The sequence below is a fragment of the Haemorhous mexicanus genome, chromosome 3, assembly GCF_027477595.1.
Source record: "Haemorhous mexicanus isolate bHaeMex1 chromosome 3, bHaeMex1.pri, whole genome shotgun sequence".
Taxonomy (NCBI): domain Eukaryota; kingdom Metazoa; phylum Chordata; class Aves; order Passeriformes; family Fringillidae; genus Haemorhous; species Haemorhous mexicanus.
In genome coordinates, this window is record NC_082343.1 from 57,946,893 (window position 1) to 57,967,029 (window position 20,137).

Consider the following 20,137-nt stretch of genomic DNA (forward strand, 5'->3'; position numbering starts at 1 on the left):
GCGCCGACTCTCTTCGGCAACTTCCGGAAACCCGGAAAGGGAGGCTGCCAAGCGCGTTCGGGCGTCTCCGGAACAGCAGTGACGCCCGGGCGACAGGCGGGCGGCCGCGCTTCGGCCCCAGCCAGACATGCGGCTGCTCTCGCGGGCTCTCCGCGCGGCGCAAGGCTACCGAGCCGCCGCGCTGCCCCCTCGGAGCCTCCGGGCAGCGCCGGTGGGATGGCCGCTGGTGGCGCGGCGCGGGCTGAGCGCCCGGCCCGGCCTGGAAGAGCTGTTCGCCGCGCCCTCCCTGCGCCGCCTGCTGGAGGCGCGCGCGCGGGGCGAGGGCGGGGCGGCGCCACAGCTGGCGGCGCGCGTGCGGCGGCTGCGCGACAAGGAGCGGGAGCTGCGCGACACGCGGGAGCTGGCGCAAGGTGCGGAACAGGGCGCTCGGCGGGCTTGTTCTGCGTGCCTGACGTCACCGGAGCGGCCCCGAGGGGGCGGGCGTAGGGCGGAGGCTAATTTGCATGCACTGGCGCCATTGGGCGAGCGCGCCCTGGGTGGGGCGGGGGGCGGAGTCCCGCGCGTGGCGCCGCGCACCTGCCGGGAGGGATGGCGGGAGCGCGCGTGTCCCCGGGCAGGGGCGGGACGGTGACACACGTGTCACCCCCGGGAGCCCGAGGCACCCCCGCGGGCCTTCCGCAGGCAAAGGAAACAGCCCGAGCAGAGTCCGCGAGTACGAGTGAGTGGGGGAAGTACTTCCGCCGGCGTGGGAAGTGCTGATGCTGGAACCTATTTCATATAAAACAAAGAGAACTAATCGGGGATAGAAAACTTATAAAGTTTTGGTGCATTTTTTTTTTTTTAATCCATCATTCCCTTCCTGCCAAGACAGCTCCGTCCGCCTACCTGTCTCCGTTTTGGCAGTCATAGAAGTCAGCACCTGAATCTGCCGTCTCCACACTGCGATTTGACTTTGTTGTGTGTCAGAAGCTGCACACGTTTAGTTCTGCCAAATAATGGGCTGCTTTTTTACCGAGAATCAAACTTCGTTTTGATAGCAGTTAGAAAACTAAAATGTAGAAATGGACTACTTTAGCATCAATAAACGTTCATTAGATGATTAAGTATTCCTTAGAACTGTAATATTCAGATTTTTGCATACAGTGATAGGGGTATTAGTCCTTTTAACAAGGAGTGCTAATTTTGAAGCCACTGTGCGCTTTAAATCCTTTATGTTCTTGCCACACTGAAATACAGAAAATAGTTTTTTAGAGCCACAGAATGGCTGGTATGGGAAGGACCTTTGGACACTACCCAGTCCACCCTCCTTCTCAAGCAAGGTCATGCACAAGTTGCTCAGGATTTCACCCAATTAGGTTTTGAGTATCTCCAAAGATGGACATTCACAACCAATCTGTGCAACCTGTGCTGTTGTTTGACCACTGGCACAGTAGTTGTTTTTTTTTATGGTTGGCTTGGATTTTAGTTTTGGATGTTTTAGCGGAAATTCTTTTATTACAGATATTTCTCATGTCTTATACCTGCACAGGATTAGAAAACACTTAATATGTACTTAGAATCTTCTTTACAGACCATATTAGTAATTTGATTTTCTAACAGGTTTAGTGTTTTGGGGGAGGGAGGGGTTGTGGGGTAATATGGTTTTGGTTTGGGGTTTTTTTTTTTGGTAAAGTAAGTTCTTCATGTGGTTATTTTTTTAAAAGGTTTTCTTAGAATGGCACTGATATATGTCTGAGAATTAACCATACTGAAATATTTCAGATGAGAATGAAGATTTCCGGAAGCTTGCAGAAACAGAAATTGCTTCCTGTGAAGAAGAGATAGCTGAACTGAAACAACAGGTTAGATCTCCTTATAAAGCCCCTGTTTCCTTGCCATTCTTAAATTAACAAAGCCAAATTGTCTTCTTGGGGCTGTTCAATCCCTTCCAACCCAAACTATTCTATGATTCTCATTAAGATGTATGTGATAAGTTCTTCTTCCTCCCCACTGTGCTAGTTATAGTCCCCAAATAGTGTCCGTTAGCCAAGGAAAATGAAAAAATCAGGTGCTGTAAAGACATCCTGTAAGCAAGTGCCTGTTTGTACCTGGAAATGTTTCAATCAAAGTATATTTTTAAATAGATGCTATAGTTTGTCTTGTCTGGGTGTATCTTTATGGATGTTCAACTCCTAAGCCCTTGGAAACGTTAAACTTATATAGTGTCACTCACCCATGGGTTTGAAAAAAATGTAATACTATGTAACTACTCTGGGCTGCTACTTTATATAAATTCTACAGAGTATCTTTGTTATTTAACAAAAAAAAAATTCTTAGGTAAACAGACTGTTTCAACTTTATATTACTGTAGAAGCTGCTATGGTTGTATTCTTTATTCCTCCAACAACAATACAACAGTCACTTCATAAATATCTTCTGTAAATATTTATGAATCTGGCAAAAGAAGTCATCATCTGTGGAAAGAAACATCCCCCAGTGCTAGTAAAGGATGAGGATTTAAAAGCATTTGCAAATCATCCAGAATTTTGATTCAGCATGCAAAATTTTTATCATTTTTTAGTTTTGGTATATCTTTCTTCTGCAAATGAGGCTCTTTAAAAAAAATAAACAAATAATACATTTGTGTTGTTGTTGAAGGACTGTGCTCCTGAACATCCTTCTTAGCTCTGCAGCTGAGATAGAATTAAAGGACACTCTGATTCAGTTGTGTTGCAAGAACAGGCATGTATCCTGTGGCTTATCCTCACAGTGCTCCTGATGGATTGAAAACATCTGTGAAGCTTTGTGGCTCTCAAGAGAGGCCTGTGTAGCTCCTGTGACCCTGAACAGACACAGGGAGCCTTCCTGCAATGCAGCATCACCCTTGCACACCCTTGACTGGCTGAAGCCTGTCCTTGGGGCAGGAGAACACAGCCGGGATCAGTTACAGATGGGTCTGGCATTTTACACTCTCTCAGGTGTGGACAGCAGTGTCAGAGAGGAGTCTTAGCTGGGTGCTTTTGTATTCACAGATAGTGTTGCTTTTGATTCCTTCAGAAGAAACAGATGAGAGTGATCTTGTCATGGAAGTAACTGCTGGAGTTGGAGGGCAGGAAGCCATGCTGTTCACCTCGGAGATATTTGATATGTATCAACGATATGCTGCTTATAAAAAGTGGAAATTTGAAGTTTTAGAGTACTTTCCCAGTGAACTAGGTCAGTAATGAAAAAACTGTAACTTCCTAATTCAAGTTGAAACACACATTCATATGATATTTTAATTTTCAAAGTAAAGGAAACTAATTTGCACTATCTTCATTTTAGAAGTGGAATATTGTTTGAATGTCTGAGTACAGTTCTCTTCAGCTTCTGTATTTGGGCATGAAATTCCATTTCAGAAAAACTATTAAAATTCTAAAGTGCTACAAAGAATTACTGAAGGACAAATTTGTCCTTCAGTAATTTCATTTCTACATTTTAAAATTATCAAAAGACAAGTGCTTGGCAGAAGGAAATTTAGAAAGTGATACAGATATGTTGGTTTAGCTTTTTTTTTAATAAAGATTATGTAAAATTTATTTGGCTGCAGTGTTCTACTTAGTTATCTAATGTTTCATTGTTTATAGATTAGGTTGGTGGAAGATTGAAAAATCTGGTTTTTATTATGGATCTATTGGCATAGAAGAATCAGTTTTGTTTAAAAGTTCTTGAAGTTTAATCTAAAACATTTAAAATTTATTTGTAACAGTATCTCATCTATAATATAAGGGAATGGGATATTTGGATATAGCTTATCTGTAACACTTGTTAAAATCTTTATTAGAATTTGATTTTCAAAAGTGTTATATTTGTAAACTGTTTTAATATCTTTCTTTAGAGTTCCTAGCAAGTATCTTATTTCAAGTTCATGAACATGACCACAGGCTCCCTTCTAGAGTGGCTCACTCCTCTCTGGAGTGACTGCTAATAATTCAATTAATATACTTTTAAAGAAAAATTATGACACTTGAATTCCTTATCTTCTACTATCTAGACTTGTTAATATTAATAAACTTCTTGTATTGTTAAGAGCTCATGTGCCAAGTAAACTTATACAGTTTACTTGGTGATAGGGATAAGAAGCTTCATATTAGATTGCATCTTGTTGCTGAAGGAACAAAGTCATGTTCATCCCCACTCATGACCGGGCAAACGCTTTGCCAGGAGCTGAACCGGTTCAGCCTTCAAAGCCAACAGAAACCTGGTTTGTTTTTATGTTTTGTTTTTGTTTTTTTTTTTATGTACATGGAATAAACATTGTACACATTAGATGGGTATAAACAGAAAAGAGGAAGGGTCTGGGTCTTTTTTTTTTTTTTTTCACTTGCTAGGGGGAGAGGAGAGTTGGGTTTCCATTGAGGCAAGACTTGGATTGGGTAAACCCCAGCAGTCTCACACACTTCTCCTTCAGAGCACAGTTTTAGTCAGCTTAAGCAAAGCCTGTCTCATCTTCCAGCCAGCTGTATGTTTCTTCTTTCTCAGCTCTTGCAGTTTTGAGGCCACCGTGCTAATTGAATCAGTCCACTGATTTGGCTGAAAATTGCCTGTTATGGAATAGTTGTAAGACAGGTCTGACTCAGCTTACAGTCCTAGGATTGGAAGAAAAAGGGAGTTGGGCTTGGCTACCCTTTTGGTGAAAGCTCAGTCCTTGGACAAGGAGCCCACACCCTTAGAGATATTCTCATTAGTGCCTTAAATGGGAAATTGAACTAATATGTTAACCTAGTTTAAATCTATCCATATTTTCTCTTTGAAAGGGCTAGGTTTTTGAAATGGTAATATGTTTATTTTAGGGTCTGTTTTGCTAAGGGTTTGTTTATGCAACTTAATTAAGATTTAGGATGTAAATCTTAGGAAAAATAAAGGCAGTGCTAGCTTCTGTCAGCCTCTTGCAGGTTAATTTTTGATTTTGTGTAACCACATATTATCAAAACAGATGCTGGAGATAAATTGGGAGGTAGGGGCACTATACATGGCATGGCCAATGAAATGGATATTTGAACCCTCAGGTTCAAAGTGTCTGTGCTGTGCTGAGTAAGAGTGGGGCTAAGGATGCTGGTGGTACTGGGCTGTTACATCCTACCCGCATTCTATTTTTATTCACACATGAGCAAAAGGGACGTCCTGTGTTAAAATGTCAATCTCCCTTATTTCAGAGAACTCCTGAATTTGAAATCTGAAGATGAGCATGTGTGAACCAGGTGCATGTTAAATAAAGCTGCAGTAAAATACAGGTTACAGTCCACTCTTAAATGACTATTGACCTACCCCATGGGATGCCACTATGCAAAAATAGCATGTTGAAGATTCAGCACACGAGTTGAAGCACGAACTCACATGTCATTGTTTATCCACTGCTTCTCACCCTGTAGTAGCAGGCAGGGACACAGATGTGGGACTTTTTCCTGATCTAAGATGCCACGTAAAAAATGAGTGCAAATTCATACCCTTGCTCTGAGTAAATCAGATATGAGGATAGATTGGGACATTTTGTTTGAAAGGGGCAAACACATAGTTATCAAGAGTTAACTTCATTAAACAAGCCTACAACTTGTCTGCCAGCATAAAAAGTCTGTCAAAATTTCATTAGATTTCACTGCAGTTCTTAATAAATCTGTGTTGGTAGTAGTCAGTTTGAAGCAGTATGACCTAAATATTTGTCATGTGAACCAGTTTCTTGGTCATCTTATTCTAAGCGCTGTAGGCACACATGCCACTACAAATTTTAAAAGCAAAAGGATAAAAATTATGTGAAATTGAAAGCCAAACTGCCTCTTCCTATCTTTCATCAACATGACTGTAAAACAATATGTATTTTAATAAAGTTATGAGTGAATTAACACATCCATGGAGGTAAACAATCTGGACTGTGACTGGCAGGTGACTTTTTCCTGCTCCACAGGGCAATTTTAGATTCCATGTTGTCTTCATTCTACTTTTTTAAAAAGCTGTTGTGTTGTTCCTATGGTTGAGTTCCTTAGTCTGAGAAATAGCTTAAACCAGCATTTCTGAGAAGTGTGTGCCTCTTCTTTTTCTCAGCTGTGGTTTCATTTTGCAAGGCTTGAAGAGCAATACTCTTTCAAGGCCACCTGTGTCTTCTTCAGTTATTCCATTGGCACACCATCCACTGTGCTGAGAATGGGATTTGGGAATTGAGCTGCATTAAAAACAAAAATGGGTGAAATATATTCATTTATAATATATTATATATGGGTGAAATATATCCATTCATTTATATATAAATGATGTATTCATTTATAGTGCCATCACTTCTCTGATCCTTCATTTATACTGCACACCAGCAAACAAGGATAATCAAGAATATCATAAAATAGTAGAGCAACAAACTCTGTCCCAAAGCCATGATTGCTATGGGCCTGACTTCGAAGTTCCAAGCTGTTCAGTGCTGGTAGGATGTTGCTGTCAAGTGTTTGCCTGGAGGTATTGGTAAGAGGTGCAAGAACCTGTGTTCTGTTAGCTCCAGAAAAAAATTATAGAAATGTATATAAAATGTATAAAAAATGCATATAAACATTAAATTGCACTCTACAAAAGAGAATTTGACAGTCCTTTACTTTTTGAGGTAGTGTGTGAGTAAATATGTAGGGCTTTAAAGTTATTCTTGCATTTTTGGCATCATTTTGCCCAAGCATTTAAATGGTAAAATCATCATTTTAAGAAAGAAATGCCAGTGGTGTGTAAATACACTGTTTGATGTATAACAGCATAGTACCAGCAGTTCTTAAAGATTTACAAGTGGTTTTCTTCTCTGTTTAAGGTGGCCTAAGACATGCAGTAGCCAGTATTGCTGGTGTTGAGGCTTACAAATACATGAAGTTTGAAGGAGGAGTGCATCGTGTTCAACGGGTACCAAAGACAGAAAAACAAGGACGCATTCACACCAGCACAATGACTGTTGCAATATTACCCCAACCCACTGAGGTAATATTTATCTTTCAGTATTACAGAACTTACCAGGAGCAATGTTTGATACCAAGTGTTTTCTGCCTCTCTTGATATTCTCACATAATGACTTTTTTAGTCTTAATTTTAAATTAGATCATATTTGTTATTTTATTTTTATCACAGGAATGGAATAAAGAATTTCTGTCTTTTCTCATAATCCTAATTTCAGTAAAGTCACTGAACTATGTCACTTTAACTATTTCTTGAAAATTCACTGTTATGGTCTCACATGTTTTGTGGAAAACTACATTTTCTGCAAAGTAACAAAAGACTGAATCATTTACCAGGCTCATAGATTACTTCTTTTTGCACTTCCTCTTTCCCATTTTTGTAGAGTCTTCACTTGCCTGTTCTAAAATGTATGATAATTCAGTTTTGCTATATTTGCTTGCTTAAAAGCAGTGGGCTAAGAAAGCTTTGTTTTGGCTAAGAAAGCTTTGTTTTGATCTTAGTTTCATGTTGATGTAGCAGATTGACAAAGATGTTACTCCTTCCTGAACTTCCTTGAAATTGTATTGCTCCTTCCTCACAGAGACTATTGCTCCACTCCAAACCCAAAAAAGGGAATGTCTTCTGTTTCATTTAAAAACCATCTAATCAAGCTCAAATATTGGTTAACTCTGTCAGAAGAGACTGCAGAGCTCTCAGAAGAGAGGAAAATTAGTGCTAAGCAATGGTTATGCATTAAGTTACTCTTTGGCTGATTTCTGGGGTTCCATCGTGATGCATTCCAGTCTGATTACCAAGATTTCTTAATATGTTTATAAGAGGATTTGAATTAGTACCCATAAGCATTCAGAAGTTTGATCTTGCATGAATGTGTCTTCTAAAATAAACTGACTGTGCATATTTGATATCTGTCTAGAAAGAAACAACATAAAATACTTTTTTTCTCTTCTTCTGTCTTCCATGACAGATGAGGCTGCAAATAAGTCCAAAAGATCTACGGATAGAAACAAAGCGAGCTAGTGGAGCTGGAGGCCAGCACGTCAATACCACAGATAGTGCTGTGCGGATAGTTCACATTCCAACAGGTGCTGCTTCATCCTTTCCTTAGTACAAGATCTACATTCCAAAACTGCGGTCAGAATTTCTTTTGAAGCAATGGTTTTATTTTTGAACCTGTGCAACAGTAGGGAAGAGGTTTAACGTAGTTTTCATGTCTATTCGTACTACTCTAACTGCATCATCTTATGCCCACTCCAGTTTTTAACAGTGAAGACTACTGGCTTCATTAGGTGAGCTCTAATTTTGCTATTAAGCATGACACTCTAAAAGCAGTCAGATCAGTTTCTATCAAAAAAATGTATTTAAGCTTTCAGATAATAAAAATCACACCGAAAAATGGAGTAGGTTGAAATCTAATGATCTGAATTTTCTTGACTAGTCTCCAAAAGAGAGATTGTGCTATTTTCGTATTAAAACATTACTTTTAATTGCAGAGTCTACTCAGAATGCCAGCTCCCATTCGTCTGCTGGCTCCTTTCCCGTAGATGACACACATAATTAAGAGGCCCATCCCTCTGTCTCAGGTTAGGAAATATAGCAGGGATAAGATACTCCCTCAAATACTACCTGATTTTAGCTGTTGTATGGGGGCTTTTTATTGCCATTCCTAAGCTTTTTACTTCCCTTTGAGCAATTCACAACAGCCTTCTTGACTTTCATTGCATTTTAACTTTTCCTCTTCTCTACCACAAACATTCGTCAGGCTTTACGCGGTTTCAGGGTAATCCCAAGCCCTCTTTATCTTCATGTATCCAGATTTTTGCCACCCATTTTGTTGTATCTGTTTAAAACATTGATCCATTCTGCACTTATTGTATCACTTTAGTAAAGCAGAAGGCAAGCAGTGGAGAGGTTAAAATTCTGTTCACTATATGGTGACAAAAACATTGCCCAGATTAAAAATGTTTTGCATTGCCTATATGTTTGGATAAAAACACAGCAAACTCAAACCAGATCTTCGTTTTTGCTTATGGCAGTAATTAGGGTGTGTTATAGAAATCTTAAAGTGTATTGCAATTTTTTTTCACTTATACACAGTTAATGGGGGGGGGGGGGGGGGTTATGCCTCACATTAGCTCCAGACTTTTTCCTCTTCCACTTTTCCCTGCTCTCTCTTCCCTTAAAATTGTCCTATTGCTTCTTCTATTTCTCTCATCCTTAATCTTTTTATAAACCTTCACTGTGATCCAGAATGTTGTTTATAAATAAGTCTTTCAGAAAGTAATACTATGTAATCTTATAAAATCATCCTCTAATATTACCAGAGCTACTTAATAAGTCCAAATAACGACTTGGCTCGTACTATATTTCTTCTTCCTGCTCCTTTTTTGGCCTTTTCATTTCTTACCTTTAATTGTGTGTTTTGGGATGAGAAAGCACACCTTTCTATTTTTTTAAATAAAATAGTGCCCACTTTTTTATATTCTGATCATATGCTAAGCACTCACTATCTTATGTATTTTACTGTTCCTTAAATTCTACATTTCCTGGAACTATGACCAAAATTTATGAGTAATGAAGGTGTCTTTTATAAGTCAGATCGCATCACAGATCTTTTTTTTCATTATCCATCTATTATTCAGGTGAAATAAATTTCCACTGAAATAAATTTCTTGTCTTCTGGCTTAAAGCACCTGTACAACTCAGCCTACACGTCTCTCCCAAAATGTATCATTACTCATTAATAAACCTGGACTTCTACATTCCCAGTCCAAATGTAACAGCCTAATATAACATGTAAAAAATCTTCCAGAAATTGCAGAGCTCTTTTAGTATGTGTTAATCTTAAATGCTAAATGTCACGATATTTTTGACAGGGATTGTGGCTGAATGTCAGCAAGAAAGATCCCAAATTAGAAACAAAGAGAAGGCTATGCAAATGCTATGTGCTAAACTATACAACGCCAAACTGGAAGAAGAAACCAAAAAGAGAAACTATGCTCGAAAGATTCAAGTAAGTTTCATTTAGTTGTGATCTAATTCTGTATAAGCATATGTCTTTAGGGTAACACCTTTGTTGAACAGCAAGTAGTAAATGGAAATACAGAGCAGCAGGAGCCCAGGAAGGACTTAAATGAGGCAAAAAAAGTTAAAGAATAACTGAATGGTTTGGATTGGCAAGGACCTTAAAAACAACTTAGCTCCAACCCTCCTACTATGGGAAGGGATGCCTTCCACTAGGCCACTCTGGAGAACAAAATTTGTGGAGTCCCCAAGCTCTCTGAACAACAGCATTGCATTTTACTACAGTAGTAAAGGCTATATATTAGCCAGCCTTAAAATTTCAGAAGTAGGTAAATCCTAGAGATCCAGTGAAACAAACTGGATTGCAGCATGAAGAACCAGAATAGGATTAGAAAAAGATGCAGTAAAAATGTTTTTTCACATGTTTGAGAACAATTACTGCAGCTGCAGAAATGATCTGAGTACTATGTAGCTAACAAATTCTGTATAGTCATGTGAGGAAGAGAAACCTTTTGCTTTATATGCCTAATCACTTTTCACCATTTTTTTAAGATGATGGTAAACTGCTTCTTCTTGATCAACAGATTGGGACTAAAGGAAGATCAGAGAAGATCAGAACATACAATTTTCCACAGGACCGGATTACAGACCACAGAATAAGCAGATCAGTGCATCACGTTGAGTCTTTCATGCTAGGGGAAGAAATGCTAGATGAAATGATACAAACTCTGAGAGAATATGCTGATTATGAATCTCTAATGGAAGTTATTTCAGAAAATGAAAAAAATAATTCCTCCTGAAGATTATTCTTTCTCAGGCCATTACAACAGATGTAGACCTTGGTCTCCTAAGAAGCTTCTCAGAGCACTACCCAGAAAATGGAACTTATTTTCAGATCATGAAAAGCATCACAACTTGTTTCCTCATGAATACTAAACAGTTTTCGTACTTGCTTAGTAAAAGACTTTATTATCTTCATATATGACATTATTGCTGCAGTAGTACTTTTGAAAAGTTTATTTGACTGCACCAAAAGTAACAGCAGTTTTTAACTTCTACTGAGAACTGATACACCACTCTCAAAAGGTATGCATGTATTAAAAAAGGAGTTCTTTCTAGTTCCCGTTTTCATTTAAACTATGGCTTAACCATCACACAACAGTGTGAAATGGCTTACTTGGGAGAGCAAAAAAAAATCCCATTTTGTTTGAGTGATTGGAAAAAAGTGATAAATAATGACCCCACTCTATCTATCCACATATTTTATTAATCACTTACATGTGTCATGGGAAAGGGAGTCAAAGTGTATCTCTGTCATGTTTTCAAGGCTCTGGCCCTTATTTATAAATACAAAAGAAGTTTAAGAATATCCCTTGTTCCAGGAAAAAAAGCCATGGAAGCAAAGTGACAAATCATATGGATTGGTTTTGGAACAAATGTTTCTGTTCTCAAGTCAAAAATAAAAGTAATGTTACAATATTGTTCGTCTGATATTTTAGTATCCAGTTGACTTCAGTTCAGTGTCTCCTTTATGGTTTTAATGGAATATCCAAGTTATTGATTTTCTGAAAGTTATGTGCTATGACTTGCACTTATTGGTTCTGACTGTTTATTTAACAGCATTTTACAACATTTGATACATTTGATTTATCTTTTTTTTTTTTCTAGTAAACACTGCATGGTAACTATGATTAAGTTCCAAGTCTTTTAATTTAAGATGCATTCATTAACTTCAGATGAAGGAATGTCTGTGTGCATAAGATGAGGCATACATATTTCCTTTTAATAAGCTTGAGTCCTAGGTCTGTATTTATTAGCAGCTTTATAACTCCAAACTCGCACATAAAAAAGTATAAAGAAACATTGACTCAATGTTTGTGTAAAATAATTAGATACCTATTGGAGCAGAAACTAGGACTGAAGTCTTCATTCTAACCAGATCAGTATTGTAAATGGAGCACTGGAGTGTATTTGTGGCAGTCCTATGGACATGACTTAAAGCCAGGCCTTCTTATGCGAAGTGATATATTGAGTTTGCTGTTCAATTTAATATTCTTCCAAACAAATAAGGACCATTGACCAGGTCTGCACACTGGACTTCTGCATAAAACTTAGATAATTGTTTAGGTCTTTGTCACCCTAGACCCTCCCTGATCTTCCAGCTTGTAGCCTGTCTGGCCACATCCTGCCTCCCTATTCTCCTCTGGCTCTTGGACAAACACTAAATGTGTTGTTGCCAGGCTCTGATCAGTGTGAGAAAAAACAGACATCATGTAGCTCTGCCAGGAGGCTGACAGAGGTATTCCAAGCCTGGTGTACATAGTGCTGTACATAGGGGGATTTCACTGTCTTTGGCCGGTCATGTCAAGCTATACTGTATAAAGACTTAAAAGTCCCCCACTTGCTCTGTATTAATTTTAATGAAAGGGATGTTGTCTCTGCAAATGCAACCTGCTTGAGCTGTGAGCAGATTGCCTTTCCAGCAGTGGTGGGGATCCCTGCACTGGTGTCCAGTCAGCCTAGCTCCCAGTAGTGCTCCTGCTCATTCTGCAACCACTGGTAGCATTGGTCATATAAAATAAATACAATTCTTTTATGGGAAGAAGCCTAGATCCTCTGCCAGACTTTAATCACAGAATGGGTCACGCTAGAAGGGACCACAGTGGGTCATGCAGTCCAACATCCCTCCTTAAGCCTGGTCATCCTAGAGCATATGGCACAGGATTGCGTCCGGGCAGTTCTTGAATATTTCCAGTGTGGGAGAGAATCCTTTCCCGGTAGAGGAGCTTTGCACGTTCGGAGCGTGCCGGGGCGATATGCAGATCCCAGGCGCGTCCATTTAAACAAGCAGATGTAGCTGGGCGCCAGGCTGCGCTCAGGCGCGGATCAGTGCCACAACGCGGCAGCCTCGGGTTTCTTCGGGAGCGGGAGCGGTGCGGGGCCGAGGGCGGGAGGAAGGGGCGGGCGGGAGCGGCCAGCGCGGGAGCCGCGGCCGCGCCACTCGCGTCCCTCCCAGGCGGCCGAGGAGGGAAAGCGAGGGGCGGGCCCGGCCCCGCCCTCCACGCTAGCTATTGGCCCCCGCCGCCTGCCCGCCGCCCATTGGCCGCGTCCGGCGCTCCGGCGCCTCGCCATTGGCTGCCGCGGTTTTGGACACCAAATTTAAAGTTTTTAAAAAGCGCCCGGCGCGAGCGGGACTCACTCCCAGCCCGCGGCGGCGCCGGCGCAGCCCTGCAGGTGAGCGCGGGGCGGGCGGCGAGCTCCGCCGTGAGCCGCTCCGGGGCTCCACGGCCGGGGCGCCGCTCTCGGGGGCCGGCTCGGGGGCAGCGGGGCTCCGCGGTCAGGGCTCTTCGGCTGGGGTGGCAGGGGCTGCCGGTGTACGTGGTGGCGGGACCGTGCGGATGCTAGCGGCACTGCGGCGGGGCCAGACGGACTGGGGAGGGGATTTGGCGGCCGCCCGGTCTCACTGCTCTCCTAGCCGAGCCCCGCACTAGCCCGCAGCTATCCCGCCGGCGGGACTGGATGGTACGGGACGATGGCGCGTTGGCGGCCAGGGAGCGCCCTGATCCCGCCAAGGAGCCGCGTGTGGGGTGGTCCCGGCGGCTCGCCGCACTGGCGGGGCCGGGGCTGGCGGGGATGCGGATCGCAGCCCGGCTCCGGCGGGCGGGGAGGCGCCGCGCCGCGCTGTCTCCCGCCCGCCGGCCACGCCGTCGGAAGAGCATCCCCCCGGCGCGCTCCTGCCCGCCCCGCCACCACCGTTTTGGGGGGGGATTCTCTATTGCCGGGAAAATCCTTCATTGCGGGAAGCCCTCGAAGGAGCGGGATGAAGTTCCCGGGGCCGTGGGGCACGGCGGAGCCGGGACCCGGGCTACCTGCACCGACCCGACCGGGCCATCTTGAGCGCTGGGCGGGAGAAGCCTGACAGTGCCGCGGGGCCCCGCGGCTGAGCCCGCTCCTCTGGGGGTCGGGGCAGGCCCTGGTGCACCGAAATGTGATTTGGGAACATTTTCCAAATCATCAGGATTTCAGCCCCAAAGCCTCTCTGGCCGTTCGCATGGACGGGGGAAAGGGGAGGAGGAGGCTTAGGAAGTACTTGCATTTCTGCCCCCAGCTCACACGATACAAAGCCATAAGCCTAATTGCTCCTTTCTCCCACCAAACGTAGGTACAAAGAGAGAACTTTTTCTCTAAGTCATTCATTAAACACATTTTTCTCGTTCTTCTTTACAAAACTGCTGGAAGTGCTTAAATCCTTTAAAATGCTTACTCAAATCGGGGATCTTCTATTTCCTATGGATTGCAAAGCATGTTGAAACTTATTTTCCCTTTAGATTTAACTGGGGAGAGATGACCTCCTTCTCCCTTTCAGCTCTCGCCCATCCCCCCGCAATTGTTAATATAGATAGCACCACATTTCGCGGGGGAGGGGAATGGAACAGGGCAAGAAAAGGGCCTATCAATTCTCCTATGATATCTATCGACCTCCCATCCTCTTTAAATCATGCTTAAAGCTTTATTTCACTGACCATTGTTTAAGTATGGCTGCTTTCCTTTGTATTTTACTCACACATGTGAGCACTCAAGCCTTTCCTGTGCCCCCCAGCCTACTCCCTTCTCAAAAATGCCAGATATCTGGCTGCAGGAGCAGCATTGCTTCTGGTCTTGGATGCAAACTTCAGGCTTCTCTGGCCTGCACAGGCCTGCAGTCACTCGTGGACCCTCTGCCACTGGTGTCCCTTGCAGGGACCTCAAGTGTCTTGACTGTGTTGATACCTTTATTGCAGGAAGTGGAAGCACTGGTGTTTTTCATTTATGCTGGTGAAATGGTGACCAGTCGGTTTACTTTCCCTAGTTATATGCAACATAAAACTAGTTTTTGGGAAGATCTTACATAGGAATAATCAGTGTCTGCTCAAATCCTTAGTTCCATTAGTTGTATTTTAGATACCAAAGGGTGAGTCAGATAAAAAGGGTGAGTCACAAGGGTAGTTTTTATAAGAGAAAGAATTTGTGATCTAGTTTAGGCTGTGTATTCATTCTGCCCTTGTTGTTTCTTGCAGAATACAAGCAACAAAATGAAATCGAACCTAAACCGCTCTTGCAAAATGAAACGTGATTTTGATTCTCTTCGTGCTGGGTTTGCACCATTGAAGTGTGCTGGGGAGAAAACAAGACTGGAAAAATCTTGCCCCTTGAATTATGAGGAAGGCTTTTGTAAAAGCTATGCAGAAGAACATCAGAAAATACTCCTTAGTGATTCATACTATGCAGCCACCAGAAATCTAGATCTTGAAGATGGAGAGAGACCCATACATAACAAAGAAAACAACCAAGTAACCCAGAGACTTGATGAAGGCATCTGTGAAATAGAGGCAATGGAAAGCAGTAAACTTAATGAGGACAGTGGTTATTCCTCTATGTTAAGTACTCACTATGCTGATGCAATAGAACATGAGGATAGTTTACCTTTGGCTGGGAATCTCTGTGGTACACCAAAGCATTGTCTCATGAAGAACCAAAAACAAGAGCAGTTTTCAAAGAAGACACTGTTGCCAGTAATCCATTATGAAGAAGTGGTTTGCTCAACTTTGAAAAAAAGCGGTAAAAGAAATCTCAAGTCTTGGGCTGCTGTAGATAGAATTGTTTCTAGGGGAAAATTTGAACTTGGTAACTTAATTGGAAAGAAAATGGGGCTGGATAGAATAGACATTCTTGCTGAACTCTTCCAAAAGAACCTGAAGCATATATTAGCAAACATTTTAAGGCATCTCAGCGAGATGGATTTAGTAAAGTAAGTATGTTCATGTCATTGTATTTCTCTAGAAAGGAAAAAACCTAATCACATGCCTTAATGTGTTAGATATGGGGCTTGTGACATTTACTCAATGTTTAGTGTTATGTGTTAATATATTAAAATATGAACTGACAATGTAAGCCGTGATACATATGGAGAATGTGTCTTTTCCCTAAAAAGCAAATTAAAGACTACAACTGTGAACATATTCTATGTTTACGTAAAAGAAAAAGGTTATTTTTGCTATTTAATAAATCTCTTTCCTAGGAGGCAACTGATGTGTTTGTATTGTTGTTGCAGTTTTGCCAAAGTCAGCACAACATGGCAGAAGATTCTACAAGAAGATAAAAGGATTTTCCAAATGTATAGCAGAGCTGTGAAAAACCTTTCTGTAAGTTTCTGCACTGAACCATCAGTGTTTTTCTGCTATTTCAGGTCTCCTCCTAAGCTTAAGAGATCACAGATAAGTAAGTCTCTTAGATTGAAAACTGTCACTGGAGTGTATAAGTTTGTCCTGTTTGGATGCCTTGTCCCAAGCATTGCTAGTTACCTCAGGGACTTTGGGGACCCCAAGGAAGGTTGACTGAGAAGGTGACCCAAAGAGATGTAGATGTTTTTAAGAGCTTCCACAAGTCCTGTGTTACAGAGAAAAGCAGGAAGGAGAGAGTCATTGCCAGCACAGCCCACTGGGCAAGCCCTAGAGTCTCCCAGCAGGGACTTGCTTGCTTCAGCATATCCCCACTGATCCAGGAGGGAGGAAGACGGATAAAACGCTCAGGTGGCTCTGTGAATCAGGGTCTCTGTTTATAGCAGGAGTCTCTGAAGCTCACTATGCCTGCTACAGAAAATTGAAAAGCTTTTTGCACTCTGAGCTATTCCTATTGCCTCTGTCCTGTGAAATAAAAATACTTGATCCATCCACACTTGACTAGTGTTTTATCAAGTCAGGGCTCTTAAAACTAACAGGTTTGTTTCCTTCTTGAGAGATGGAGAGACAGAACAATCAAAGGCTTAGCATCTGCCACAGGATAAGGTCATTAACCAGTTTAAATTTTATGTAGTATTTTACAGTGCTGTCGGGGTGAAACATTTATACTGAATATTCATCCCATAAAGTTTGATTTCTTCCATGCTATTGTATGCTTTCTTGTTTAACTTGAACTGGAAACTCGGAAAATTTGTGGGCGGAGTTTCTTTTTCACAAAGAAAGCCTTAAGCATTCCTGTTCACCATAAAGAATTAGAAGTACTGATTTTTGCTTAAAAAAGTTACGATAAATAGGTTACATGCTCGAGAAGATGGCTGGGTTTTGACCAGGAACCAGGGAGCTGTTCCATGCATTTGTAATAGAAGTGACTGTGAAAATAATGGTAAACTCAGTAGCACTCCTTGGTGTGATGCTTTATTATTGTAAACCAGGAGGAAGAATCTAAAATTACTTAATTACTTCTGTTAAACAAAAAACTCCGTATCAGGTAAGTTCTCTTCCCTAATTTAAGTCTTTGGTTTTTTTTTTCATTAGAATGTCACTAAGGCACCAGAGCATGCTGCTACAAGAGAGTACGTTCTCTACAGAGTGTCCTTAGCTTCCATTCAGAAGGCAACGCCACCAAAACACTTGAACAAAAAAACCACCAGATCCAAAGCATCTAGGAATCACAGCAGACTCACAGAGTTTTCTGAGGTAAGTGGTTGTCTGGCAAACAATCGCCTTGTAAAGCATATTTTTTGACAGTAGTATCTCCAGGTTCAAGTGTTCGTAATTCTTATTAATATGGCTGCCAGCTTTTGCTTAGTGTGCCTATTTTAATGGGCACACTGTCAGAATCTGCTGGAGAGAATATTGACATACTGGGATGTCCTACATCCTTTTTTTCCTCCTTGTGAATTTTACTTAGTGAGTTTTTTTTGCTTAAATTTTGTCTTCTCAGATATGAAGAAATTTAGTAATTTCCTGTTATTTTCCATGGGTTTATAATGAATCACATATTTTCCAGAGATAACCAATATCACAAAAACTGTCAACTTCGCTTCAAAACTGATGGACAATTAGGGAAAAAAAAAAGAAAAATACCAAAGACTTAATAGTTCTTAGCTTCAATTTTTACAAAAAATTAGCAATGCATATTTCTTTCAATCATTCTGTGGGGTATTTTGTGAAGCTGGTATTAAAATTACTTTAACTACTTATTTATAGTGTGTCACAGATTTGTCAGTAACTGCCAACAGCCTGTTTCCTCTTCACCTTTCTTAAAGCTGGTTTTTTTTCCCCACATACTGTAGACCTGCACCTGTATCTTATAAGACTTTTAAAAATGCTTATTGAAAGTTATTGCTTGTTAGTAAGCAAAATATTTTCCTAACTAGATAAAAGGTTTTATGCTCAAGTCTTATTCTGCAAATTGATGCCGTAAGAGAAGATAAAAGGTCACAGGAAAGTATAATCAAAATGCTGTAATACTACTGTATAGGATTTTGTAGCATTAGGAATGTAAAAGTACAACTGTTCAGTAGCAGTCTTAAAATTCACTTCCTGATATGTGCATCTTTACACAAATACATCACTATCCTTAAATGAGGTTTGGAAGATTCAGGAAGGCCGTTATCCTTACTGAACTTGATTTAGCCTGTCCTTTAACTTTTAAATTTTAAGAATTTTAAATTTGCTGCCTCTATTCCAGTTCAAAATACCTGCAATTATATCCTGGTTATTCCTGTTCAGAACTCCATCAGAATTTGATGCAACAAGAAATAGGCTAAGTTTTTAGTTTGTCTCCTTATGTTAGGAGAAGTTGTTATATGTTTTGTGGCACTAACATAATATCATGAAGTGTTAGGAGAGTGTGTTTACCCTCTACTCATGACTTTCTGTGTGTGCTTTTTCCAACAGGCTGCCAGGAACTTGAAGAACACTGAAAGCCTTAAAGCCTGCCATCGCTGTGGCTCACCTGCCAAGTATGACTCCTACCTCCAAAGAGCAACGTGCAATCGTGAAAGTTGTGGCTTTGACTTTTGCACCAAGTGCATGTGCAGCTACCACAGCTCCAGTGACTGTGTGAGCAGCAAACCAGTGAAACACAGCTCCACACCGGGGCCGCTTCCTGGGACTAAGAAAAGCAAACAGAATCTAAAGAGATTGTGACCCATCCCCCCAGTACAAATTGGCAAATGTCCCTTAAAAGTCTTTTTTTAGTCATCCGCAAAGAGGATGCTTTCTGCTATTCCATCTTCATAAAAATGGTTCTGTTATTCTTCTGTACTATTTAAACATCCTGCTCAGAAAGGTTTTAAAAGCATTTCTAGTGCTGTTGAGTGAGGTGAGTGAAGCCCCTTTTAATGTGAAAATATGAGGGAGACTAGATTTTATGGTTTTTCAAAGCTTTGCCTTTGATTTTTAAACGTGGACATTCATAATACTATTTTCTCTGATGGCTTCTCTTATGTGTATCTGAAATAGCTCTTCATGTCTTCTTTCATTTCTTGAACCTTTTCTAAGTTCAAAAAAAAGTACTGTATGTTGGCTATACTGCTAAAAAATACTTTGACTTTTTTTGAATTCACAAGCTAATTTTAATGTTTGTATATATTTGTAAATATTATTCATATTTGTCTTGTAAATGTGAAAATAAATGATTATTCCTAGCAACTTGGTTGGTAAATCTGACCTTCCTATTTATCATCCTAAGTGTTTCTCATGCTCTTTTTGCAGGTATTCTAGTATGTGCTTCTTTAAATTGTTGATTCAACAAGGGGCAAGTCCTCCTGGATTTCTCTAAAGCAGTGTACTGAATCCATTGTCATGCTGTATTCCTGCATCTTCCCTAAAGGCTCTTATCAGCAATTGTTTATAGTGTCAATAGTACCAGCACTTCCTTTTCATTTCAATGGAAATTTTTCTTTTGGCTGGATTTATGCTGCTGTTGCCAAACTAGCTCACTGTCAGCAAAATATTCCTGATCCCACGGTAAAGAAAGGCAAGGTTTCAAGAAATAGACTAATTTTGGGGAGTTATCTGGGGTGGTTTTTTAAATGACAGACTGGGAGCACTGTACTGTAGTCCTGCTTGAACTATGTGTGGTGACAGGACAAGTGGGAATGACTTCAAAGTTAGGAGAAAGCAGGTTTAGATTAGATATTAGAGAAAAATTCTTTACTGTGAGGATGGTGAGACACTGAAACAGGTTTCCTAGAGAAACTGCTTGCCCAATTTTGGAAGTATTTATGGAGCTCTTAACCATCTGGTCTAAAGAAAGGTGTCTCTGTCTGCAGCAGGGGAGTTGAAACTAGATGATCTTTAAGGTCCCTTCCAACCCACACCAGTTCTATGAATCTGTAATCCTTTATTCTGGTATTTAGACATCTTGATACATAGATATGATACCATCTTGA

The 20,137-nt window shown here is 41.1% G+C and overlaps 2 protein-coding genes across 3 annotated transcripts; both read left to right on the forward strand.

The window, feature by feature from the left end:
- Positions 1-11,436, forward strand: MTRF1L (mitochondrial translation release factor 1 like). 2 transcript variants are annotated; one of them, XM_059841956.1, is made up of 7 exons: positions 1-410; positions 1,762-1,841; positions 3,012-3,195; positions 6,797-6,960; positions 7,901-8,018; positions 9,810-9,946; positions 10,542-11,436. In XM_059841956.1, the coding sequence occupies exons 1-7, from the start codon at positions 128-130 to the stop codon at positions 10,755-10,757; spliced, it is 1,182 nt and encodes a 393-aa protein (XP_059697939.1). In that variant the 5' UTR covers positions 1-127; the 3' UTR covers positions 10,758-11,436. The 2 variants fall into 2 exon arrangements, with proteins under 2 accessions (XP_059697939.1, XP_059697940.1); XM_059841957.1 differs by lacking the exon at positions 1-410 and adding an exon at positions 616-718.
- A 1,697-nt stretch (positions 11,437-13,133) lies between these two features.
- Positions 13,134-19,387, forward strand: FBXO5 (F-box protein 5). Its single transcript, XM_059841958.1, has 5 exons — positions 13,134-13,191; positions 15,015-15,745; positions 16,049-16,139; positions 17,271-17,432; positions 18,639-19,387. Exons 2-5 carry the CDS (start codon positions 15,030-15,032, stop codon positions 18,888-18,890), a joined length of 1,221 nt encoding a protein of 406 aa, XP_059697941.1. The 5' UTR covers positions 13,134-13,191; positions 15,015-15,029; the 3' UTR covers positions 18,891-19,387.
- Positions 19,388-20,137: the final 750 nt, after the last annotated feature.